The sequence below is a fragment of the Gobius niger genome (genome assembly GCF_951799975.1).
Source record: "Gobius niger genome assembly, chromosome: 2".
In the NCBI taxonomy this organism is placed as follows: domain Eukaryota; kingdom Metazoa; phylum Chordata; class Actinopteri; order Gobiiformes; family Gobiidae; genus Gobius; species Gobius niger.
This window is the reverse complement of record NC_136853.1, coordinates 2,196,911-2,219,709: the sequence shown is the minus strand read 5'-3', so window position 1 is coordinate 2,219,709 and position 22,799 is coordinate 2,196,911. Positions and strand designations below refer to the sequence as shown.

The following is a 22,799-nucleotide window of genomic DNA, read 5'->3' as shown; positions in this document are numbered from 1 at the left end:
CAGGAGGGAGGGGGGGGGGGGAGAGCGGGGGAGAGAGGGGGAGAGAGAGGGGGAGGGGAGGATTATTGCAGTAGTATTGCAGTAGAAATGCAGTAGTATTGCTGTACACTGCGTTCCAAATTATTCTGCAAATTGTATTTTTGTGTCAAAAAGGTTAAAAAAAATATATATATAAATAATGAAACTCATTGATGGTGTCGTGTCTCAGTCTGGGATGATTAGTTTTCAGGTTAAGTCCAGTTAAGGGAAAACTACTGAAAAAGGGTGTTCCACTTTATCAAACAGATCATTTTCAAGCAATATGGGAAAGAAAAAGGAACTCTCTGCTGATGAAAATCTTGAAATAGTTGAATGCCTTGGTCTAGGTTTGAAAACCTTCGATATTTCATGAAAGATTAAGCGTAATCATCGAACTGATAAGATTTGTGGATGATTCAGACACACTCGGGTTTGTGCAGATAAAGGCACAATATGGACGGTTTCTGCCAGACTAACACATCAGATGAATAGAACAGCAGCTACAAAGCAGCAGACAGGTATTTGAAGCTGCTGGTGTCTCTGGAGTCTCTGAACATGAAGGTGTCGGACCCTCCAGAGGCTGCAGTTGTGCATAAACCTTCTATCCGGCCTCCCCTAAACTGTTCATTGAAGCTGAAGCAGAAACGGCTGCAGTGGCTCAGAAATACATGAGACTCATTTTCACACAGTCTTGTTCACTGATGAGGCCGTGTAACCCTGGATGGTCAGATCAATGGAGGAGTGGATGGAGGTGAATGGCCACAATGTCCCAACAAGGCTGTGACGTCAGTAAGGAGGGGGCGGAGTCATGGGGAGAGAGCTGGTCGGCCCCATTAGGCCCTTTTACAGAGTACGACTGGTTATTGGCCAAGACCTTTGTGAGAAGTGCCGACTTCCATGACCACGAGCTCAATGTGCACCTGCTGCGCACTCACCTGCTGGCGGAGGTCTTCGGTGTGGCTTTACTGAGGAACATCCCCAGAGTGCACCCTCTTTACAAGGTACAGTACGCACTAAAGACGGGCTCATTCACCAGTCGCTCCCCAAAAGTCACTGATGCGTTTCTTAGTCACGCAGCCTTCTGTCATTCACATGGCACATTTGGAGCCCATGTGGGGCACACAAATAGCCATTTTACAGCGTCCATGCTCTATTTAGCACCTGTCTTTGTTTTTGCAAATGTATTATTACGCCCGAGCAACGGACACGTAGCGTCCCACGAGGGTCTAATTAAAATCAATAACAGAGACAGAAAACGCAAGAATTCACGTAGCAAACGTGAACCGATACGCAAGTAACATGGATCAGAAAGTAGTGCTCCACAAGCTCTAATTTTGGGTGGGGTCCGCGAGAGAAAATAATAAAATATGGCTCAGTGGCGCCCCCTAAAACAGGCAGTTTACATTGAGTCAATGAGAGCCTGGTCGCAAAAAATGTCATCGTACAAAAGTGACACTGCCCTGGCCACATCAGGACATGCAAAAAATATATTATGGCCCTGTCAAAAACGCTATAGGAAGTCGGCCATCTTGGCTCGAACCTGGAACCTTCAAAATCGTACCTATTAAACTTCTGACGCCTGATCTCCGAGTTTTCAATCGAAAGCCTAAAATTTTGGCCAAAACGTCCCAGACACATCTGGCTTTAAAAATCATCATTTACATTTATGAAATATATTTGTGCGTGGTCATGACAAGCCCGCAAGTCAGAGGCCATTTTCGACAAAAATCAAAGCCTCATATCTTTCACAGACTTTGTTGGATTGGAACGGACACAATCCGGCGCGCCTGCACATCCCCAAGCTGGACATAATGTTGCGCAAACGCAGCCACTACCACCAAAAATGCTTTTAAAGTGGCTTGTAAGTGGCTTGTAAGTGGCCCACCCATCCACTGTTAAAATAGCCTATGGTTCCAACCTCATCAAAAACGGGGAAAACACTGTTTCAAAATGGGCAGAGCTAAAGAGTGGGGGGCAGTATGGAAAAATGTAGGCAAAACTGGGGAAAATGTCGAATACAGCTCCAGCCCTGCAGCACCCACGGGATCGGTGCAGCCAATAGAAGTACGCGGAAAAGCATTCCATGGAATTTGGCATCTCTGGCCAGATGCTGTTTTGCCTAGCGGATTCTCCCGGGTATTGCGGCAATAAAGCTCACACCCAAGCTGGACGAAGTCCCCAGTTGAGTTTAGTTTAGTTTATTTGAACAACAGATGCATACAAGTATAGTAAACATACAACATACAGAATTTTTCACAACATAAGAGGTATTAGTGCTGCTCAAAGGGAGTAGGAAGAAGTTAGTTAAAACTCATCAGGCCCTACCCCTCCTTTCAGACTTACACAACTTAAACTACTGCTCACGGCACAATCATTTTTTAATGTATATTTAGACTTTAACCATGAGATCTATGCGGCAATTCCAGTCTGAGGACTTGCCTTAGTAGTGAAATAAATCAACAAACGGCTCTTCTTAGCAAATCCCGAACACTGAAGTAATTAGTTCATAACATTCTTGTGTTGCTCTTGCATAAGGCTGAAGGTGCACATTCTGGACATCACATAATAAATCCGGATGCATTAGACACAACAACAAGACAATTCACAGTTCAGGAACAGATGATTAATTTACAAGAGTTTTGCAGACTTTTGCAGTATTTGCTTTCTGCACATTATTTTAAATTGTACTAAAGTTGCATTTTTAAATCCTCTTCTAATGAGTTCCAGAGGTCGACTCCACTTCATGTAACAGACAGACTTTTTTGTGTTGTGCGGGAATATTTTTTCTTAAGATTCATTTTCCTTCTTAGGTTATAACCCCCATCACGGTCTGAAAACATGATTTTAAATGTTTGCAGGGAGTACTGTTGAACTGTTTTTGGCTTTGAAAACAACTAGGGCAGTTTTTAATTGCACCAATTCTGTGAATTTGAGAATCTGCGACTGTAGAAATAGTGGGTTGGTGTGCTCCCTATATCCGACTTTGTGGATAATTCGTAAGGCCTTCTTTTGTAATTTATATAGAACGTCTGCATTGCTTTTATACGTGTTCCCCCAGATCTCCACGCAGTAGGTCAGGTAAGGTAGTATAAGAGAACATACATGATATGTAATGACTGCTTATCAAAGAAATGTCTCGCTCTGCCCATTAAAGACACGTTTTTTGCCATTTTGGCTCTGATCTTAGCGACATGGGTTTTCGCAGAGCTTTTCGTCAACATTATTAATTGTCCCTTGTTTTGCTCATCAGTTTCTGATTCCTCACACTCGTTACACCTTTGCTATCAACACTTTGGCGAGAAAGCAACTCATTTCAGAAGACGGGGTTTTGACAAAGGTAAGCCATCATTTCATAGATAGTATGTCCCTAATGCACAATGATGATTAAAAACAATCAAACTTCTGTCTCAGTATGCAGCCGCTGGTGGTGAGGGTATAATCACCATCCTGGAGAGGGCGCTGTCCTCACTGACCTACCGCTCCCTCTGTCTCCCAGAGGACATTAAGGACAGAGGGGTGGAGTCAGTGCCCAAATACTACTGCAGAGACGACGACCTCCGGCTGTGGGACATCATACACAGGTACAAAGGATTCTGAGGAGGCTGTTCGTTCTACTGCTGCAACAGAGACACATGTGACTGTGAAATGATGATCTTTTAAGGTTTGTGAGCGGCATCTTGACCAACTACTACAAGAGCGACAGCGATGTCCAAAAGGACACGGAGCTGCAGAACTTCATCAAGAATGTATTTGAAAATGGATTTCTGTCTCGCAAAGAATCAGGTGAGTCATTTGGAAAACTCAGTTCTTTACCAAACAGTTGGACAATAATGAAGTTTATAATGAAAGTGGTGATGTTTTAGGAATCCCCCAGAGCTTCAGTGCAGTGGATGAACTGGTGAAGTTTGTCACTATGGTCATTTTCACCTCCTCCGCCCAGCACTCAGCGGTCAACAATGGACAGGTGATGATGTGTACTATGAAAAAGGTTCATTGTATATTGTATATCTGCACTATAGGATTGTACCTATTAACGTCTATATCCAATTTTAATATGCAGTGGTATCTGTTTAAAACTTCAATAATAATAATACATTTTATTTGTTGGTGCCCTTCTTAACACCCAAGGTCACCTTACATTTAAAAGAGGGTAAAAACGACAGCACATGGGTGAACGCATGTGCAGTGGGAGTGAGTTCCAGAGCCCGGGTGCTGAGCGGCTGAAGGCCCGAGCGCCCGCATGAGCAGCGGCGTAAGCGTGCTGGGGTGTAAGGGGCGAAGTAAACCGGAGCCAGATTATGGAGAGCTTTGAATGTTAGCAGGAGGAGTTTGTTCTGTTCGCTACTTGACCGGCAGTGGATTTGTTCAGAACTGGTGTTCTGTGATCTGAGGAACAGGTGTGGGTGATGATTAGCAAACCTTTTTGTCTCCGAGGCCAAAATGACAAAGGGCCTGTGAGTCACGGGCCAAACACGGCGATGTCAAGCATGAAAAACACATAGAACTGCAAATTATAAAGCTACTTTATTTTATTTACTTTTAATGTTTTCGATCGCCTACATTTGCATTTGTTTCTATCCATGCAAATAACGTGCTATATTAAAACAAATGGTAACTATGGCAAAAGCCTAGTTGTAGTAGAACAAAGTCAACCATTGTAGCAATTTAGTGCAAAAAAAAACCTGCATCTACATCACCTACAGAAACTTTACCTCATTTGTTCACTCAAAGAAAATGCCACATTTGATTATTTTGAAAAAGTGTCAGTTTAACATCAATTCTTTTATAAGTAAAATTTTAACATATACTGATGTTGATGTAACAACGTTTGCATTAAAAAATGGAAAACTGTGAAAGTTGCTGCTAAAACGCTCTGTAATTGATAAATACCAAGACACCACAACAGTGTTTCCTTAACTCTGTGAAAGGAGTGAAACAGCGCCCCCAATTTGACGCTGGTGGTCAAAAAGTGTACTGCATCCATATTTACCATTGAGAATGAATGGAAGAGAGTTAGTATTAACCACACACAGCGCAAAAGTTGGTCTCTCTCTGGCCAACAGAATTGTTTCGGCCCCACTTTGGGCACCCCTGTTCTAGACCTTCTTGCGGTGGCTTATGGGATTTCACGTAGCTCCTAGCCGTTAGTGAGGAACCTCCAGAGGTCCCTATGCTAAAGGAGGAAGCACAGGCTCCTTTCCCAAACTCCTTCCTCACTGACAGCTCTATTCGGATGCTTCTGATCATGGCAGACGCTGATGCACATCTAGTAAACCGGACCTCTAAGTCTAAGCAGAGAAACTCAGAGTCTGGGGGAGGAGGCACCAAATATTAAACTGTTACATCTAAACTCAATTGCCATCGAGAGTGTGTGTCATTTTAATGAGTCAGCCTCGGGTGATTTTGATGCTTTGCAGTTGGACATTGGGAACTGGATGCCCAACTTCCCGCCCACCTTACAACGTGCCCCGCCCACCGTGAAGGGCGGAGCCAACGAGCGCGTCTTTCTGCAAACACTCCCTGACGTCAACGCCACCGTGAACATCCTGGCCATTCTCTGGCTCCTCAGCAAACAGTCCACAGACTTTGTATATGACTTTTACTTTTACCATGTGAGCTACTGTTGCTGTTGTGTGATTGGTTTAATGACTTTTGCTGTTCTCTCAGGTTCCTCTTGGTCGGTACCCAGAAGAACTGTTCTGTGAGGAGGTTCCCCGTGACCTGATCAAGAAGTTTCAAGAAGAACTGAAAGAGTTTGGTGCAGCTATTGGCAAACGGAACGCAAATCTGGACCTGCCGTACACGTATCTGGATCCAGAGTTGATGGAGAATAGTGTGGGAATTTAAAGCTTTTACTTTTATCTTTTTTTGTCCTGATTTCTGGTGGAGGGCAGAGTGCTGATACTGGCTTTGTACTTGACCAGTGCTGCCAAATCTATCGTGTTTCTTACAGCATGAATTCCAAACTAGTCAAATGACGTCTGGTAGATATTGGGAGGAAAAATCTGTCAAAATAAACTAAACTGAAATGAAAGACTTGTGTTGTCTTGCGTGATGTGGATAATGGTGTGATTATTTTCAGAGCAAAACACAATAAAGTATTCAGTGTCACTCATGGCGTCTGACCTGCAGTTGAACTCTGAGGAGTCAGTTCAAAGTAACAGTGGGGGATCAGCATTATTCTTCTCTTCCAAAAACCTTTTTCTCATTTGGACTGAAGACATGATTGTTTTTTTCCCATAATTTAATGTCTGGGTTATTTTTGCAATGAGTTATTTCCTTTTGTTAGAGAGTGGTTAATTTTCTGTATAAAAAGTGAGTTTGGGCAGAAATTGGATTTACATTTTTTCTAAAACACCCTTGGGTCAACGATCAGTAACAACTTTGATTTAGATCGTTTTTTTTTAGTTTGTATGTAAAGTTGAGTTTTCACATTTTCTCCCTAGTGTTTTTTCTGCGCCATTGACTCCCGTTATAAACTCACCTTTTCCTCACTCTGCATCACACTTTGAATCTGAAGCATTAGGAGGTCATATTTACGGAAATCAAAACTTATTTAAATCAAAAACAAGTCATCTTAGGTCAAGTGACATTTTAACACAGGACCCTGATTTGAGAAGCTTCAAAATTCTTGCATTCATTAAGTTTTTGGAGAGTTTCTGCTGGGATTTGTTTGCAGGATGTCAGAATAGCCTCCCAGAGCTGCTGTTTGGATGTGAACTGCCTCCCACCCTCATAGAAGTTTTGCTTGAGGCTCCAAAGGTTCTCAATAAGGTTGAGGTCAGGGGAGGAGGGGGTCCACATCATGAGTTCCTCTCCTGTTATGCCCATAGTGTGGACATTAAACTGAATATAAAAAACATCCTCGTCATTAAGCACAAGGATCAGAACTGCTCTCTTCAGCTATTCTATTCTTTAACAAAGCCTCCTCATCCAGCTCCTCTAACCCTAAGAGCCAGCCCCACTGCTGCCTCCTCATCCAGCTCCTCTAATCCTAAGAGCCAGCCCCACTGCTGCCTCCTCATCCAGCTCCTCTAACCCTAAGAGCCAACTCCACTGCTGCCTCCTCATCCAGCTCCTCTAACCCTAAGAACCAGCCCCACTGCTGCCTCCTCATCCAGCTCCTCTAACCTTAAGAACCAGCCCCACTGCTGCCTCCTCATCCAGCTCCTCTAACCCTAAGAGCCAGCCCCACTGCTGCCTCCTCATCCAGCTCCCCTAACCCTAAGAGCCAGCTCCTCTGGGTTCAGGACCAGGGACAGTTCCCAGGTGCAAACGGAGAAAATAACTTTTAATCCAGACTAAAAGCAACCAGGGCTGTAGAGGGACACCTGCTGCCATCTGGTGTTCACTCTGGGTTGATGCAGCCATGTCATGTCCGGAGTTGGTTGGATGAGACTTTATCCACACAAGAAGCAGAGAGTCGAGGCACATTATTCAGCGGGGAGAGGGTCAAACAGTGTCCAGGGGGGGAGAGGGTTAAACAGTGTCCAGGGGGAAGAGGGTTAAACAGTGTCCAGGGGGGGAGAGGGTTAAACAGTGTCCAGGGGGGGAGAGGGTCCAACTTCAATCATCAGCTCCAGGTTATTTGGGCTCCACCACCAGGACACCAGCCGAGGAACCGCTCTCCTGTAAAAAGAATCATCACGGGTCAATATGAGCCTGATGATTACGGTCCATCTTCTGGAAAAAACTTGTGAAAATAGCAACAGAACTGAGACGAAAACAATGAAGAAAATGTGACAAAAAAGTAATGAAAAATTTATAAAAAATTACAAAAATGTCCCAAAAAAATAATGTACAAAAATTTGACAAAAAATTTGACAAAAAATGACATAAAATATGACAAAAAAATGACAAAAATTACCAAAAAGTGACAACAAATTGACGGAAAAATGACCAAAAAGAATGACAAATGTCACAAAAATTAGCGAAAATTGACAAAAATTTGATAAAAATTTGACAAAAAATTACATAAAAAATGACGATAAAATGGTAAAAGTGACAAAACATTTACAAAAAAGTTACAGAAATGAGTTGAAAACCCCAAAAAATGATGACGTGAGGAAAAAGATCCATTTAGATGAGTTTTGTAGATCTCAGCTTTCAAAGCAGGCGTTACACTGGCCTACAGGATTTGGGTAAAGCTGAACTGGAGAAAATGCTCAGTTTAGGCGGGAGTTAAAGGAATAGGCCACCGTTTTTACATACTAAGATATGTTCTTACCTCACTTTAGACGTGTTAATATATCCCCGTCTGGTCTTTGTCCGTGCGCTCTGTCACGCAAACGGAGCACATACGCAGCCTCTCCCACATGTCACATAGCTCCAAAAAAGCTCACGATAGAAGCTACCAAGCTCTTCCACGTGTTCCGTATTTAAATAAAGTTACGTGAAGTGTTTTCATGCGAAGTATATTTACCCAGAAATGTAGCATGTCGATTTTATAAGCAAATAAAAAGGGGGACTATATTGTGAGGCGTAATGATACGAGGAGTAAAACGTCCGCGCAGTAACTCCTAAAGGTTATTGACGGAAGTGAGCGGGGGAGTCTTTAGGAATTACTGCGCGGACGTTTTGCTCCTCGTATCATTACGCCTCACAATATAGTCCCCCTTTTTATCTGCTTATAAAATCGACATGCTACATTTCTGGGTAAATATACTTCGCATGAAAACACTTCACGTAACTTTATTTAAATAGGGAACACGTGGAAGAGCTTGGTAGCTTCTATCGTGAGCTTTTTCGGAGCTATGTGACATGTGGGAGAGGCTGCGTATGTGCTCCGTTTGCGTGACAGAGCGCGCGGACAAAGACCAGACGGGGATATATTAACTCGACTAAAGTGAGCTAAGAACATATCTTAGTATGTAAAAACGGTGGCCTATTCCTTTAAGAGGTTAAAAACACAGCTGAAGTGTTGCCTTGGCACATTCACGAGTAGTAATTATCTTTGTTATGCTAATTATGTGTAAACAATCACACCTCCCTAACCCACGTGGTGTCTAGACACAATGGCGCCACTACAGGTGCATGGGGCACCTGCATGCAGATGCATGGGCAACCGGTTCACACCACAGCAGACCCCCTCCTCTCACCCTTCCCCTGATGCAAAAGCATGTGACCCAATGGCTGTAACGACCTCACACCACAGCAGACCCCCTCCTCTCACCCTTCCCCTGATGATAAAGCATGTGTCCCAATGGATGTAACGACAATTGGTTGACGGTGTTGTGTGTGACAAACTGTTTTTAAAAGTTTACTTTTAAGTAACATTAAACAGCTATGCTTTAAGAGCTAAGCTGCAATGTTTCATTTTTATTCTTAACTTAGTTATACTATCTAGTTTTGGCTATTCCAAAGTCATTTTGATTCTTAGTTTGTAAGCTTTACTTCTGTAATGTTTCTTTAGTGGAATAATACTACTACTAATAATAGTGATAATAATAATAATAATATATTTTGTTGTTTTCATTATTTTATTTTAGAGAAATGTGTTGCGGGCATAAATACGGGGATTCTGTAAACAAAAACAGCATAAAAATAAAATGGTTTTGTTTACCGTTTTCCATTGGAAAACAAACACTGAATTAAAGTTACAATAGAGCAGTATTTTCGTGTCTGACTTGTGTGTCTTTGAGCTAATGCAGTAGTAGTAGTAGTAGTTTATTCGGTCAGTTCATTCCTTTAAACGTAAAAACATTTCCAATTCTTTGTGTACAACGTGACCGAAAGGGTTTAGGCTGAAGTGAAAACTTCTCACACCTAACCCAGTTTACAGACTTCCACGAGAGAAAACAAAAACAAAACACAAACATTAATAATGAACAATATCAAGTGTTAAACAGAAGAGAAATCATGAGAGTAGCATGTATCTGGAGTTAGTAACATCAATTTCAATATTCCAACAAATATGTATACATACATTTGTTTTATGTTAGTTTAGTTGAAACTAAATCATGTCGTTATTATTATTTATTTTTTATTTTTTTTATTTTTCTTACTTTATTCATCCTAAGCTTATACATTCTTGAATTTTAGCAGCTTTAAACAACTTTTTGAAAGCTTTGACTGTTTGGGACTGTTTTAACTGATCTTCCACAGATTAACACCTCTTACCGAAATACATCCACTCTTTTTATTCTTTTTAGCTTTTGCTTTTTTGAAAATAGCAGTTCCTCGGAGGTTATCCTAACTTTTCCTGTGTTCAAAAAGCTCTTGGATGGGAGGAGGGAGAAGATTATTATGTGCTTTGTACACAATTACTATTGTATTTAGATCAACAAGATCATGGATTTTCAGTAGGCTTAGCTCTACAAAGATAGGGTTCGTTGGTGCATAGAAATCTGCTTTAGTGATAATTCTTATTGCTTATTTTTGGAATAGGAAAATAGGATGAGTATTGGATTTATAATTGTTTCCCCATATTTCCAGGCCATAATTTAGGTAAGGAAGTATGAGGGAGTTATACAGTAATAGAAGAGATTTTTTATCGAGTACAGTTTTCAATTTGCCAATTACAGCAATGTTTTTTTTCTAATTTTGTTTTTTAATATACTTATATGCGATTTCCATTCAAGTTTACCATCAATGGTAACTCCTAGACACATGCATTGTTTTGGCATGGCTGTAGTGATGCCTTTATCACTGTGTCTGCCTTCACAGACCACTTAACTCGCTTAGCTGATGAATATGCATGTGGGCTCACGTTGCTAAAGCTAGGGGTCAAGAAATCTGTTGTTTGAAGCCTCTTCAGAGGGATCATGTCCCAACATAGATCTGAAATGATTTTAATCTGTCTGTAAATAAAAACCCATTTTTAAAAGTTTACTTTTAAGTAACATTAAACAGCCATGCTTAATATCCAACGTTTTATTTCTGTTAGGGTGCTATTGTTTCTAACCTTAATCACACAAACATGCTGATGTAAGAACCTTTTTCAAAGTATGCTGCACTTTGGTTGTTTTTATAAGTTATATTGTATTTTGCTTCAAACTGTGTTCCTTTTGTGGTGAGAATGGGGACATAATGGCTTTTACAATAATTATAACATTTTGTTTTTTTATTTTAGTGAAATGTGTGCGGGCGTAAATACGGGATTCTGTAAACAAAAACAACATGAAAATAAAAACGGTTTTGTTTACCGTTTGAACCAGCTGAAGAGTCCTGACCACATAGGTGTCTAGACAAGGCTGACACCTGACATTAACATACAGTATGCGCATGATCCTTACCCCCCTCGCCACCTGCCCGGTGATAAGGAGTTTGCTCAAGCTTCTATCTGATTCTGAAAAAAGAATGAACTATGGATCAAAGCAAAGCTTTTGCATGTCAAAGACTGACAAAGACTACCACTCCAACCCAAACCAAAAGTCATGCAAACTGCAACCACTCTTAGCATAATTGGAAGTACACAAACCAAAGAAAGCACTCCAAACATCCAACCTGCGATCAATGCAGCAGACCTTCACCACCAAAATTTGACAGAGATCAAAGTTTACTGGTACATTTTTCTGTAAAAGCAAAATGAAATATCAGACCTTCTCATCAAACGACAAAAAACAACTCATCTACCACACCTAAATGAGTTCAATTTGTCAACCAAAACCATAATCACAAAGCTGCCAAACAAACTGAAAGAACAGTTCAGATATGTTGCATGTGGCAGAAGAAGAAGCACTTTCACTGACATTATAATTTTTGTTGAGTGTCAGTTGAAAATCATCACTGATCCCTTATTTGGTGAACTTCAAACTCAAAGTGTCGACTAAGAAACTGTGAAACCAAAAAACAAGACATGAACCAAACTGTGACGAACAGGCTGTTCGTCACTGCACACTTGCACTTTACACGCACAGCACTTTAAATATTCCCAGCACTTTTATGCACACTGCACTTGAAACACGCTAATTTGCACATATAAAAATTGCACACGATTGTCGTTTTTAAAATTATTTATTAAAAGATTTATTGTTGCCCCGTAGGTCCGGTCGGGGTGCGTCACCTCCGGTGATGGCGGCCGGTCCTGCGGAGGCAACACGACAATTAAGATTGGAGTTGTTATTGTATGTGTTATGTTTTTAGAATTGGTTGATGTTTTAGGTGTTGCGTGCATGCGGTGAATGTTGGGTGTTGGTGTGTGTGAATGTGTAGGTGTGTGTGTGTACAACTACTCACCGCTTCTCTTGTGTCCAGGGTGGCGGCGTCTGGGCAAAAGATCCCCGGGGGACCAGACGCTGCTGAAATACGTTCCGGGCTGGACCAAGAGAGGAACGAGCTTGGGGGGGTAGTTGTACAAGTTTTAATGGGTTTAGGATTAGTTTGGTTCATTTAGGTGGTTTTGTTTGGGAGTTTTATATAGTGAGGGGTTTCTTTTCTTTAGGTTATGGTTATGGGTTTTATCAGAGGATTTTAATGTGTTTTAGATGCTAATGTCATTTTAAACACCCTGGCAGTTTTTATGGTTTTATCCAGTTTTAGTGGGAGGGTATTTAAGACGCTGGATCCCCTCACTCTGGAGAAGGCTGCTGCTGGCGACACATGTACCTCTGATGCACTTTATTTTTTGCACTGTGCACTTTATTGTTTTTGCACAAGAAAAAAAAAAAAAAAAAAAACTGCTACCGGACCACCAGACTGCCTCCTTGGAATTCTTCATCCACCCACCGCCACCCGCTCGTGCCTCCGTGTCACACAAACTAATATCAGATCTGTAAAAGCTAATAATCCCAACTCTCCGTTTTTGTTCACAATCTGAATCTCATTATTTAAGTTGTTGTCCCAAGTTCACAACCCTGCAACATAATGGGGAGATTAATTTTGAGTAGGACAAGAGACTTTGCTTTAATTGTTTTGAGTATGGACATTTTACTGTTTCATATAAATGTTTCAGTGGATAAGTCTATCAAACACTGTCTGAGCTCAATCCTGATGTCCATAGTACTTTCTCAACGCTGAATCACAGCAAGCCCAAACGGGGACCATTGGAGTTGGTCAATTTTCAATCATTCCAGTTGATGTGAAATCAAACAAAGACAATGAAATTGTTCAAACATATGCATTTTCAATAACATCAGCATCAAGTTTCTGCACAGAATCGCTTCTGCAAAACTCAACTTGAAAGGACAGAAAACAATTAGCAAACAATGTCACCTCATCAAACACAATCTACTTAACCTGACAATTGATCTTTCAGTTTCCAGTTGTGATGGTAATGACTTCTATTCCGGGGTGTCAAAAGACAATACCAGTGACAAAAGTGAGGTCATAAAGAAATGGTCCTGCTTAAGTCATGTGGATCTTCCAGAAATCGAGTCAAATGTTGAATTGCTAATCAGATTGAATGCTCCAAAGTTGCACTAGCCACAAAAACAGTAAAAAATTATGGACCTTTTGCTGTTAAAACGTCATTAGGATGGATTGTAAATGGTACTTGTACGTGACATAAACATGTAAACTTTGGTCAAACTGTTCAATAATCTGCTCTATGTCACTCTGTGGTCTATCCCCACTCGTATTTGCTGCTAACACTTACTTCACATGCACATCTGTGAATACACTCACACTGTTGTTCTATGTCGAATTGTTGTCTTTATCACAGTTTCTTCTTATACATGCCCTTATAGTTTTAAGTTTTTATAGTTCATGTGTTATATGTTTTACTGTTTCATGTTGCATGATCGACCGAAAATAATTCCTAGTTGTGAACCTGCTCAGAACCATGACATTAAAAACGATTCTGTTTCTGATTCAAGCAAAAAAGATTGACAAAACTGGAAAGGAATGAGAAACTATGAAAATGAGCACAGACAAACCAAATGACGTCACCCAACAGATAAAATCAGAGTCTCACACACTCAATCAAAAGTGTCCAAATAAATATATTTGTGTTGTACAAGAGAAACAAATAGTGGAAAAACGACAAGTTGTTGAGTTGTTTATGGTATTCTAAAGGTTTTGAAAAACAAAGATGATAAAATAGCAAAGTATGAAAGTTAGTTTAGGGAAAATCTAAACTAAATGTCCTAAAGTTAAATATGGTTGCCGATGCACACAATCTACTTAACCTGACAGATGATCTTTCAGTTTCCAGTTGTAAAGGCAATGAGTGTGTTATATACTCAAAAGACAAAACAGTGTCCAAATCCAGTGTTAAACCTGGACCGAAACACATGTCAGCAGCAAGCTGAATAATCCAACGTACTGAGAACAAATCTTAACCATTTTCACCATAATTGCATAATGTTGCCTGAGGAAGAGTCCCAAAAGAACTATATTGTAATTAGAGTAAATTCATGAGTCACAAATCAGAGGGAATATCTTATTATAAAAGATTATTCACACCAGTTTGTTTTTCATTTGATACAGCTAATAATATTCTATTACCTATTTCTTTTACATAAGATGAAAGTCATAATGATAACAGGCTGATTGTTCAAAAGGTTTTCTTTTAAAACTAAATAAACTTATAATCATATAATCTCTTGTTTCTTTGTTGTGAGCAACACGGTAAAGGATTTGAGAAATTCTCTGTATTTTCTTCCTTAATTTCACCAATAATCACAAAAGTGCAACATTTTTTCTTCACAATAATCGTAATTTAAAATTTTAGGATAGTGTAATTCACTGTTAAAAATGACTCAAAATGGAAAGGTTGTGTTTCTACTATGGACCCCTTGATTGCCTCTTGTTTATTTTCCATAATTTGGCAAACCTTCTTGGATTTATAAATGTGTTTGTCTTCAAGGGGACGTCTGTGTCACTTAGACAGTATCATGAAAACAAAAAAATTGGAACTTGAATATTTACAGTATAGTTAGGTTCATTACAGCACTATATTAATCAAGCTGCACAACAGTCAGAATATTAAGTACTTACTATTCACAAATATAAAGAAACCACTTTTCTGTGTTTTTTTTATCATGTACACATCATAAGACGATGTTTACTGTCCATTGGACATGTATTTGTGTATCCAACTCACAAAAAGCAGAAACTTCAACGTGATTCAGCATTTAGCTCAGATTACACTTTTTACGCTAGTACAGGAGGTAAAGGCAAATCTTACATTAGAAAAAGCTGTACTTTTTAATATGCTTATATATGTTGTGATTTATATTTTTGCTTAATTTAAAGGTTTTTGTTAAATGTTCACAGGATACCAATGTTATTATTTTTTGTTTCATTGGAAAGTAACAAAAACAGCTCCCCCAAAGTCTGAATGAAAAAGAGCAGAAAACAAGAATATGAATCTGTTCCTTTACAGTCCCTTTACATCTGTCTGTTATTTTGTTCACGTCCAACTTTCTAAATATTTGCAGTTTTACAGATGTCGTGTGCATTTTATGTACAGCATATACAATATACAAATAAACATTTGAAAAAATTGGGAGAATGGAGTGCTACTCGGATGTAAAAAGTTGTATAGGTTTAGTCTTTTGGGTGCTCTTCAGTGCAGGGATCAGTTTCAGCTAAAAATCAAACAAACTGAGGCACTCCGAAGGTAGAAATATTAAAAAGCCTTTATTTAAACATGGCTAGATAAGGTAAAATTGCCAACGCGTTTCGGCTCTAGGCCTTCCTCAGGGCAAATAAACATGTTTGTTTAAAGTAAATATCTCACATTATGTATGTTCAAGTCTAATTTACATCCTTCTTTAACATTGCAGCGTATGCATTCTTGAATGCCATGAGAGTTCCTGACTCCTTTACTTCTTTCTGAAGTTCATACCATAAACTAATTCCTTTCACAGTTTGTTCCATTGTTTTGGATTTGATCCTGTGTGTGAAACTTTTGAAGACTATCTAGTCAAATAGTTTTTATTTGTAAAAAGAAAAGGTTTAATGTGCCATGTGCATAAAGGTCAATTATTTTACCTTTATAAACTTAATAACATTTTAATTACTTTTGAATCAAGTTATAGGATTAGTAAGACAACGTGAAACTATACATGTTTTACTAAGACAAAACATTTTATTGATATTGTAGAATTTAGTTCTGTGGTAAACGACTGCTGAATTATCAGGGTAAACTGTGTACAGACACGGTATTATGGCGTTAAAAAATATTATTTTGTATTTCTTCAGGGCCATCACTAGCTTTCTGCTATCGTTATATGTTGTTTGGGATGCCTATTTGCCAAACTATTGCACAATTGCTAAAAATGCTATTTCAAACAGACAGTACAGGGAGGTAAACTAAAACGTTTTTGTCTTTTTAAAGGAAGATGTTGAAATTATATTTTCCATACAACTAAGATGTATTTGAGTACCATGACCTCCAACAGAACCACAAACATTGCTTTGTAAATAATCAGCAGTATTTTTAAGATAGGCAGTAGCTGGAGGTTAAATAAAAGCCAAAAGGTCTAACCTAAAAAACGGTTGAGATTCACTACCTTGCACGAGCCACAAGCAAATACTTTTATGACCTATAGTACATTGGGCAAAGACAATAATGTGCACTGGGGTCCCTTATAGATCCAAATATCCCGAAGCTACCGGTTATCCCGAAGCTAACTTCCAACTATATAAATTCACTTCACAAAGAATGTTATGTGTTTTTCCTCATAAATCTCTCAATTGCCATAACAATTTACAAATAATCAAAACCAAACACCGTTTGTTCCTTTGAAACTTCACTTATTATTATGAGTAGTCAACCTCTAACAACTTGTTTGGTTGTGTCTCCCTACATTTCACTATCCGGTTCCATAAAGTGATTGGACCAAAATGAATCTAAAAACAAAATGAAAACTTTCCACTTCATATAAGATAAAACTGAATCGATCTCAAATTGGAGAGACTCCCTTGTTAGCTGCTCCTACACTGTGAGGTGCATATAAGAAAACGATGCAATCAAAGAACTAGGTAACGTGCACAAACAAGTATAAGTATTTTGTATAAATCACACTCTGTAAAAAAAAAGCCTAATCCATCATTCTGTTACATAAAGTCAATTTCTCGCAAATCAATCTTTTTGATTAGCTCAGAACTAAATTTTTCAATATCAATTTATTACATTTTTTTTCTCAGTAAAACATGTATGGTTTCACGTTGTTTTACTGATCAAGTTATAATTATTATATTATAATCTTAAAGATACTGCTGATTATTTACAAAGCAATGTTTGTGGTTCTGTTGGAGGTCATGGTACTCAAATACATCTTAGTTGTATGGAAAATATAATTTCAACATCTTCCTTTAAAAAGACAAAAACGTTTTAGTTTACCTCCCTGTACTGTCTGTTTGAAATAGCATTTTTAGCAATTGTGCAATAGTTTGGCAAATAGGCATCCCAAACAACATATAACGATAGCAGAAAGCTAGTGATGGCCCTGAAGAAATACAAAATAATATTTTTTAACGCCATAATACCGTGTCTGTACACAGTTTACCCTGATAATTCAGCAGTCGTTTACCACAGAACTAAATTCTACAATATCAATAAAATGTTTTGTCTTAGTAAAACATGTATAGTTTCACGTTGTCTTACTAATCCTATAACTTGATTCAAAAGTAATTAAAATGTTATTAAGTTTATAAAGGTAAAATAATTGACCTTTATGCACATGGCACATTAAACCTTTTCTTTTTACAAATAAAAACTATTTGACTAGATAGTCTTCAAAAGTTTCACACACAGGATCAAATCCAAAACAATGGAACAAACTGTGAAAGGAATTAGTTTATGGTATGAACTTCAGAAAGAAGTAAAGGAGTCAGGAACTCTCATGGCATTCAAGAATGCATACGCTGCAATGTTAAAGAAGGATGTAAATTAGACTTGAACATACATAATGTGAGATATTTACTTTAAACAAACATGTTTATTTGCCCTGAGGAAGGCCTAGAGCCGAAACGCGTTGGCAATTTTACCTTATCTAGCCATGTTTAAATAAAGGCTTTTTAATATTTCTACCTTCGGAGTGCCTCAGTTTGTTTGATTTTTAGCTGAAACTGATCCCTGCACTGAAGAGCACCCAAAAGACTAAACCTATACAACTTTTTACATCCGAGTAGCACTCCATTCTCCCAATTTTTTCAAATGTTTATTTGTATATTGTATATGCTGTACATAAAATGCACACGACATCTGTAAAACTGCAAATATTTAGAAAGTTGGACGTGAACAAAATAACAGACAGATGTAAAGGGACTGTAAAGGAACAGATTCATATTCTTGTTTTCTGCTCTTTTTCATTCAGACTTTGGGGGAGCTGTTTTTGTTACTTTCCAATGAAACAAAAAATAATAACATTGGTATCCTGTGAACATTTAACAAAAACCTTTAAATTAAGCAAAAATATAAATCACAACATATATAAGCATATTAAAAAGTACAGCTTTTTCTAATGTAAGATTTGCCTTTACCTCCTGTACTAGCGTAAAAAGTGTAATCTGAGCTAAATGCTGAATCACGTTGAAGTTTCTGCTTTTTGTGAGTTGGATACACAAATACATGTCCAATGGACAGTAAACATCGTCTTATGATGTGTACATGATAAAAAAAACACAGAAAAGTGGTTTCTTTATATTTGTGAATAGTAAGTACTTAATATTCTGACTGTTGTGCAGCTTGATTAATATAGTGCTGTAATGAACCTAACTATACTGTAAATATTCAAGTTCCAATTTTTTTGTTTTCATGATACTGTCTAAGTGACACAGACGTCCCCTTGAAGACAAACACATTTATAAATCCAAGAAGGTTTGCCAAATTATGGAAAATAAACAAGAGGCAATCAAGGGGTCCATAGTAGAAACACAACCTTTCCATTTTGAGTCATTTTTAACAGTGAATTACACTATCCTAAAATTTTAAATTACGATTATTGTGAAGAAAAAATGTTGCACTTTTGTGATTATTGGTGAAATTAAGGAAGAAAATACAGAGAATTTCTCAAATCCTTTACCGTGTTGCTCACAACAAAGAAACAAGAGATTATATGATTATAAGTTTATTTAGTTTTAAAAGAAAACCTTTTGAACAATCAGCCTGTTATCATTATGACTTTCATCTTATGTAAAAGAAATAGGTAATAGAATATTATTAGCTGTATCAAATGAAAAACAAACTGGTGTGAATAATCTTTTATAATAAGATATTCCCTCTGATTTGTGACTCATGAATTTACTCTAATTACAATATAGTTCTTTTGGGACTCTTCCTCAGGCAACATTATGCAATTATGGTGAAAATGGTTAAGATTTGTTCTCAGTACGTTGGATTATTCAGCTTGCTGCTGACATGTGTTTCGGTCCAGGTTTAACACTGGATTTGGACACTGTTTTGTCTTTTGAGTATATAACACACTCATTGCCTTTACAACTGGAAACTGAAAGATCATCTGTCAGGTTAAGTAGATTGTGTGCATCGGCAACCATATTTAACTTTAGGACATTTAGTTTAGATTTTCCCTAAACTAACTTTCATACTTTGCTATTTTATCATCTTTGTTTTTCAAAACCTTTAGAATACCATAAACAACTCAACAACTTGTCGTTTTTCCACTATTTGTTTCTCTTGTACAACACAAATATATTTGTTTGGACACTTTTGATTGAGTGTGTGAGACTCTGATTTTATCTGTTGGGTGACGTCATTTGGTTTGTCTGTGCTCATTTTCATAGTTTCTCATTCCTTTCCAGTTTTGTCAATCTTTTTTGCTTGAATCAGAAACAGAATCGTTTTTAATGTCATGGTTCTGAGCAGGTTCACAACTAGGAATTATTTTCGGTCGATCATGCAACATGAAACAGTAAAACATATAACACATGAACTATAAAAACTTAAAACTATAAGGGCATGTATAAGAAGAAACTGTGATAAAGACAACAATTCGACATAGAACAACAGTGTGAGTGTATTCACAGATGTGCATGTGAAGTAAGTGTTAGCAGCAAATACGAGTGGGGATAGACCACAGAGTGACATAGAGCAGATTATTGAACAGTTTGACCAAAGTTTACATGTTTATGTCACGTACAAGTACCATTTACAATCCATCCTAATGACTTTTTAACAGCAAAAGGTCCATAATTTTTTACTGTTTTTGTGGCTAGTGCAACTTTGGAGCATTCAATCTGATTAGCAATTCAACATTTGACTCGATTTCTGGAAGATCCACATGACTTAAGCAGGACCATTTCTTTATGACCTCACTTTTGTCACTGGTATTGGCTTTTGACACCCCGGAATAGAAGTCATTACCATCACAACTGGAAACTGAAAGATCAATTGTCAGGTTAAGTAGATTGTGTTTGATGAGGTGACATTGTTTGCTAATTGTTTTCTGTCCTTTCAAGTTGAGTTTTGCAGAAGCGATTCTGTGCAGAAACTTGATGCTGATGTTATTGAAAATGCATATGTTTGAACAATTTCATTGTCTTTGTTTGATTTCACATCAACTGGAATGATTGAAAATTGACCAACTCCAATGGTCCCCGTTTGGGCTTGCTGTGATTCAGCGTTGAGAAAGTACTATGGACATCAGGATTGAGCTCAGACAGTGTTTGATAGACTAATCCACTGAAACATTTATATGAAACAGTAAAATGTCCATACTCAAAACAATTAAAGCAAAGTCTCTTGTCCTACTCAAAATTAATCTCCCCATTATGTTGCAGGGTTGTGAACTTGGGACAACAACTTAAATAATGAGATTCAGATTGTGAACAAAAACGGAGAGTTGGGATTATTAGCTTTTACAGATCTGATATTAGTTTGTGTGACACGGAGGCACGAGCGGGTGGCGGTGGGTGGATGAAGAATTCCAAGGAGGCAGTCTGGTGGTCCGGTAGCAGTTTTTTTTTTTTTTTTTTTTCTTGTGCAAAAACAATAAAGTGCACAGTGCAAAAAATAAAGTGCATCAGAGGTACATGTGTCGCCAGCAGCAGCCTTCTCCAGAGTGAGGGGATCCAGCGTCTTAAATACCCTCCCACTAAAACTGGATAAAACCATAAAAACTGCCAGGGTGTTTAAAATGACATTAGCATCTAAAACACATTAAAATCCTCTGATAAAACCCATAACCATAACCTAAAGAAAAGAAACCCCTCACTATATAAAACTCCCAAACAAAACCACCTAAATGAACCAAACTAATCCTAAACCCATTAAAACTTGTACAACTACCCCCCCAAGCTCGTTCCTCTCTTGGTCCAGCCCGGAACCTATTTCAGCAGCGTCTGGTCCCCCGGGGATCTTTTGCCCAGACGCCGCCACCCTGGACACAAGAGAAGTGGTGAGTAGTTGTACACACACACCTACACATTCACACACACCAACACCCAACATTCACCGCATGCACGCAACACCTAAAACATCAACCAATTCTAAAAACATAACACATACAATAACAACTCCAATCTTAATTGTCGTGTTGCCTCCGCAGGACCGGCCGCCATCACCGGAGGTGACGCACCCCGACCGGACCTACGGGGCAACAATAAATCTTTTAATAAATAATTTTAAAAACGACAATCGTGTGCAATTTTTATATGTGCAAATTAGCGTGTTTCAAGTGCAGTGTGCATAAAAGTGCTGGGAATATTTAAAGTGCTGTGCGTGTAAAGTGCAAGTGTGCAGTGACGAACAGCCTGTTCGTCACAGTTTGGTTCATGTCTTGTTTTTTGGTTTCACAGTTTCTTAGTCGACACTTTGAGTTTGAAGTTCACCAAATAAGGGATCAGTGATGATTTTCAACTGACACTCAACAAAAATTATAATGTCAGTGAAAGTGCTTCTTCTTCTGCCACATGCAACATATCTGAACTGTTCTTTCAGTTTGTTTGGCAGCTTTGTGATTATGGTTTTGGTTGACAAATTGAACTCATTTAGGTGTGGTAGATGAGTTGTTTTTTGTCGTTTGATGAGAAGGTCTGATATTTCATTTTGCTTTTACAGAAAAATGTACCAGTAAACTTTGATCTCTGTCAAATTTTGGTGGTGAAGGTCTGCTGCATTGATCGCAGGTTGGATGTTTGGAGTGCTTTCTTTGGTTTGTGTACTTCCAATTATGCTAAGAGTGGTTGCAGTTTGCATGACTTTTGGTTTGGGTTGGAGTGGTAGTCTTTGTCAGTCTTTGACATGCAAAAGCTTTGCTTTGATCCATAGTTCATTCTTTTTTCAGAATCAGATAGAAGCTTGAGCAAACTCCTTATCACCGGGCAGGTGGCGAGGGGGGTAAGGATCATGCGCATACTGTATGTTAATGTCAGGTGTCAGCCTTGTCTAGACACCTATGTGGTCAGGACTCTTCAGCTGGTTCAAACGGTAAACAAAACCGTTTTTATTTTCATGTTGTTTTTGTTTACAGAATCCCGTATTTACGCCCGCACACATTTCACTAAAATAAAAAAACAAAATGTTATAATTATTGTAAAAGCCATTATGTCCCCATTCTCACCACAAAAGGAACACAGTTTGAAGCAAAATACAATATAACTTATAAAAACAACCAAAGTGCAGCATACTTTGAAAAAAGTTCTTACATCAGCATGTTTGTGTGATTAAGGTTAGAAACAATAGCACCCTAACAGAAATAAAACGTTGGATATTAAGCATGGCTGTTTAATGTTACTTAAAAGTAAACTTTTAAAAATGGGTTTTTATTTACAGACAGATTAAAATCATTTCAGATCTATGTTGGGACATGATCCCTCTGAAGAGGCTTCAAACAACAGATTTCTTGACCCCTAGCTTTAGCAACGTGAGCCCACATGCATATTCATCAGCTAAGCGAGTTAAGTGGTCTGTGAAGGCAGACACAGTGATAAAG

At 38.4% G+C, this 22,799-nt stretch overlaps 2 protein-coding genes across 2 annotated transcripts in view; both read left to right on the top strand.

The window, feature by feature from the left end:
- Positions 1-22,799, top strand: part of LOC306983125 (uncharacterized protein) — a 269,919-nt gene that overhangs the window by 14,243 nt on the left and 232,877 nt on the right. The gene's annotated exons all lie outside the window — the stretch shown is intronic.
- On the top strand, positions 861-5,865 carry LOC306959892 (polyunsaturated fatty acid lipoxygenase ALOX15B-like; the record flags this gene model as incomplete). The annotated part of the gene is made up of 7 exons (XM_079552144.1): positions 861-1,019; positions 3,269-3,355; positions 3,430-3,599; positions 3,680-3,801; positions 3,882-3,982; positions 5,436-5,606; positions 5,686-5,865. Coding segments are annotated over 7 exons (990 nt in total), but the record flags the coding sequence as incomplete, so codon positions are not given.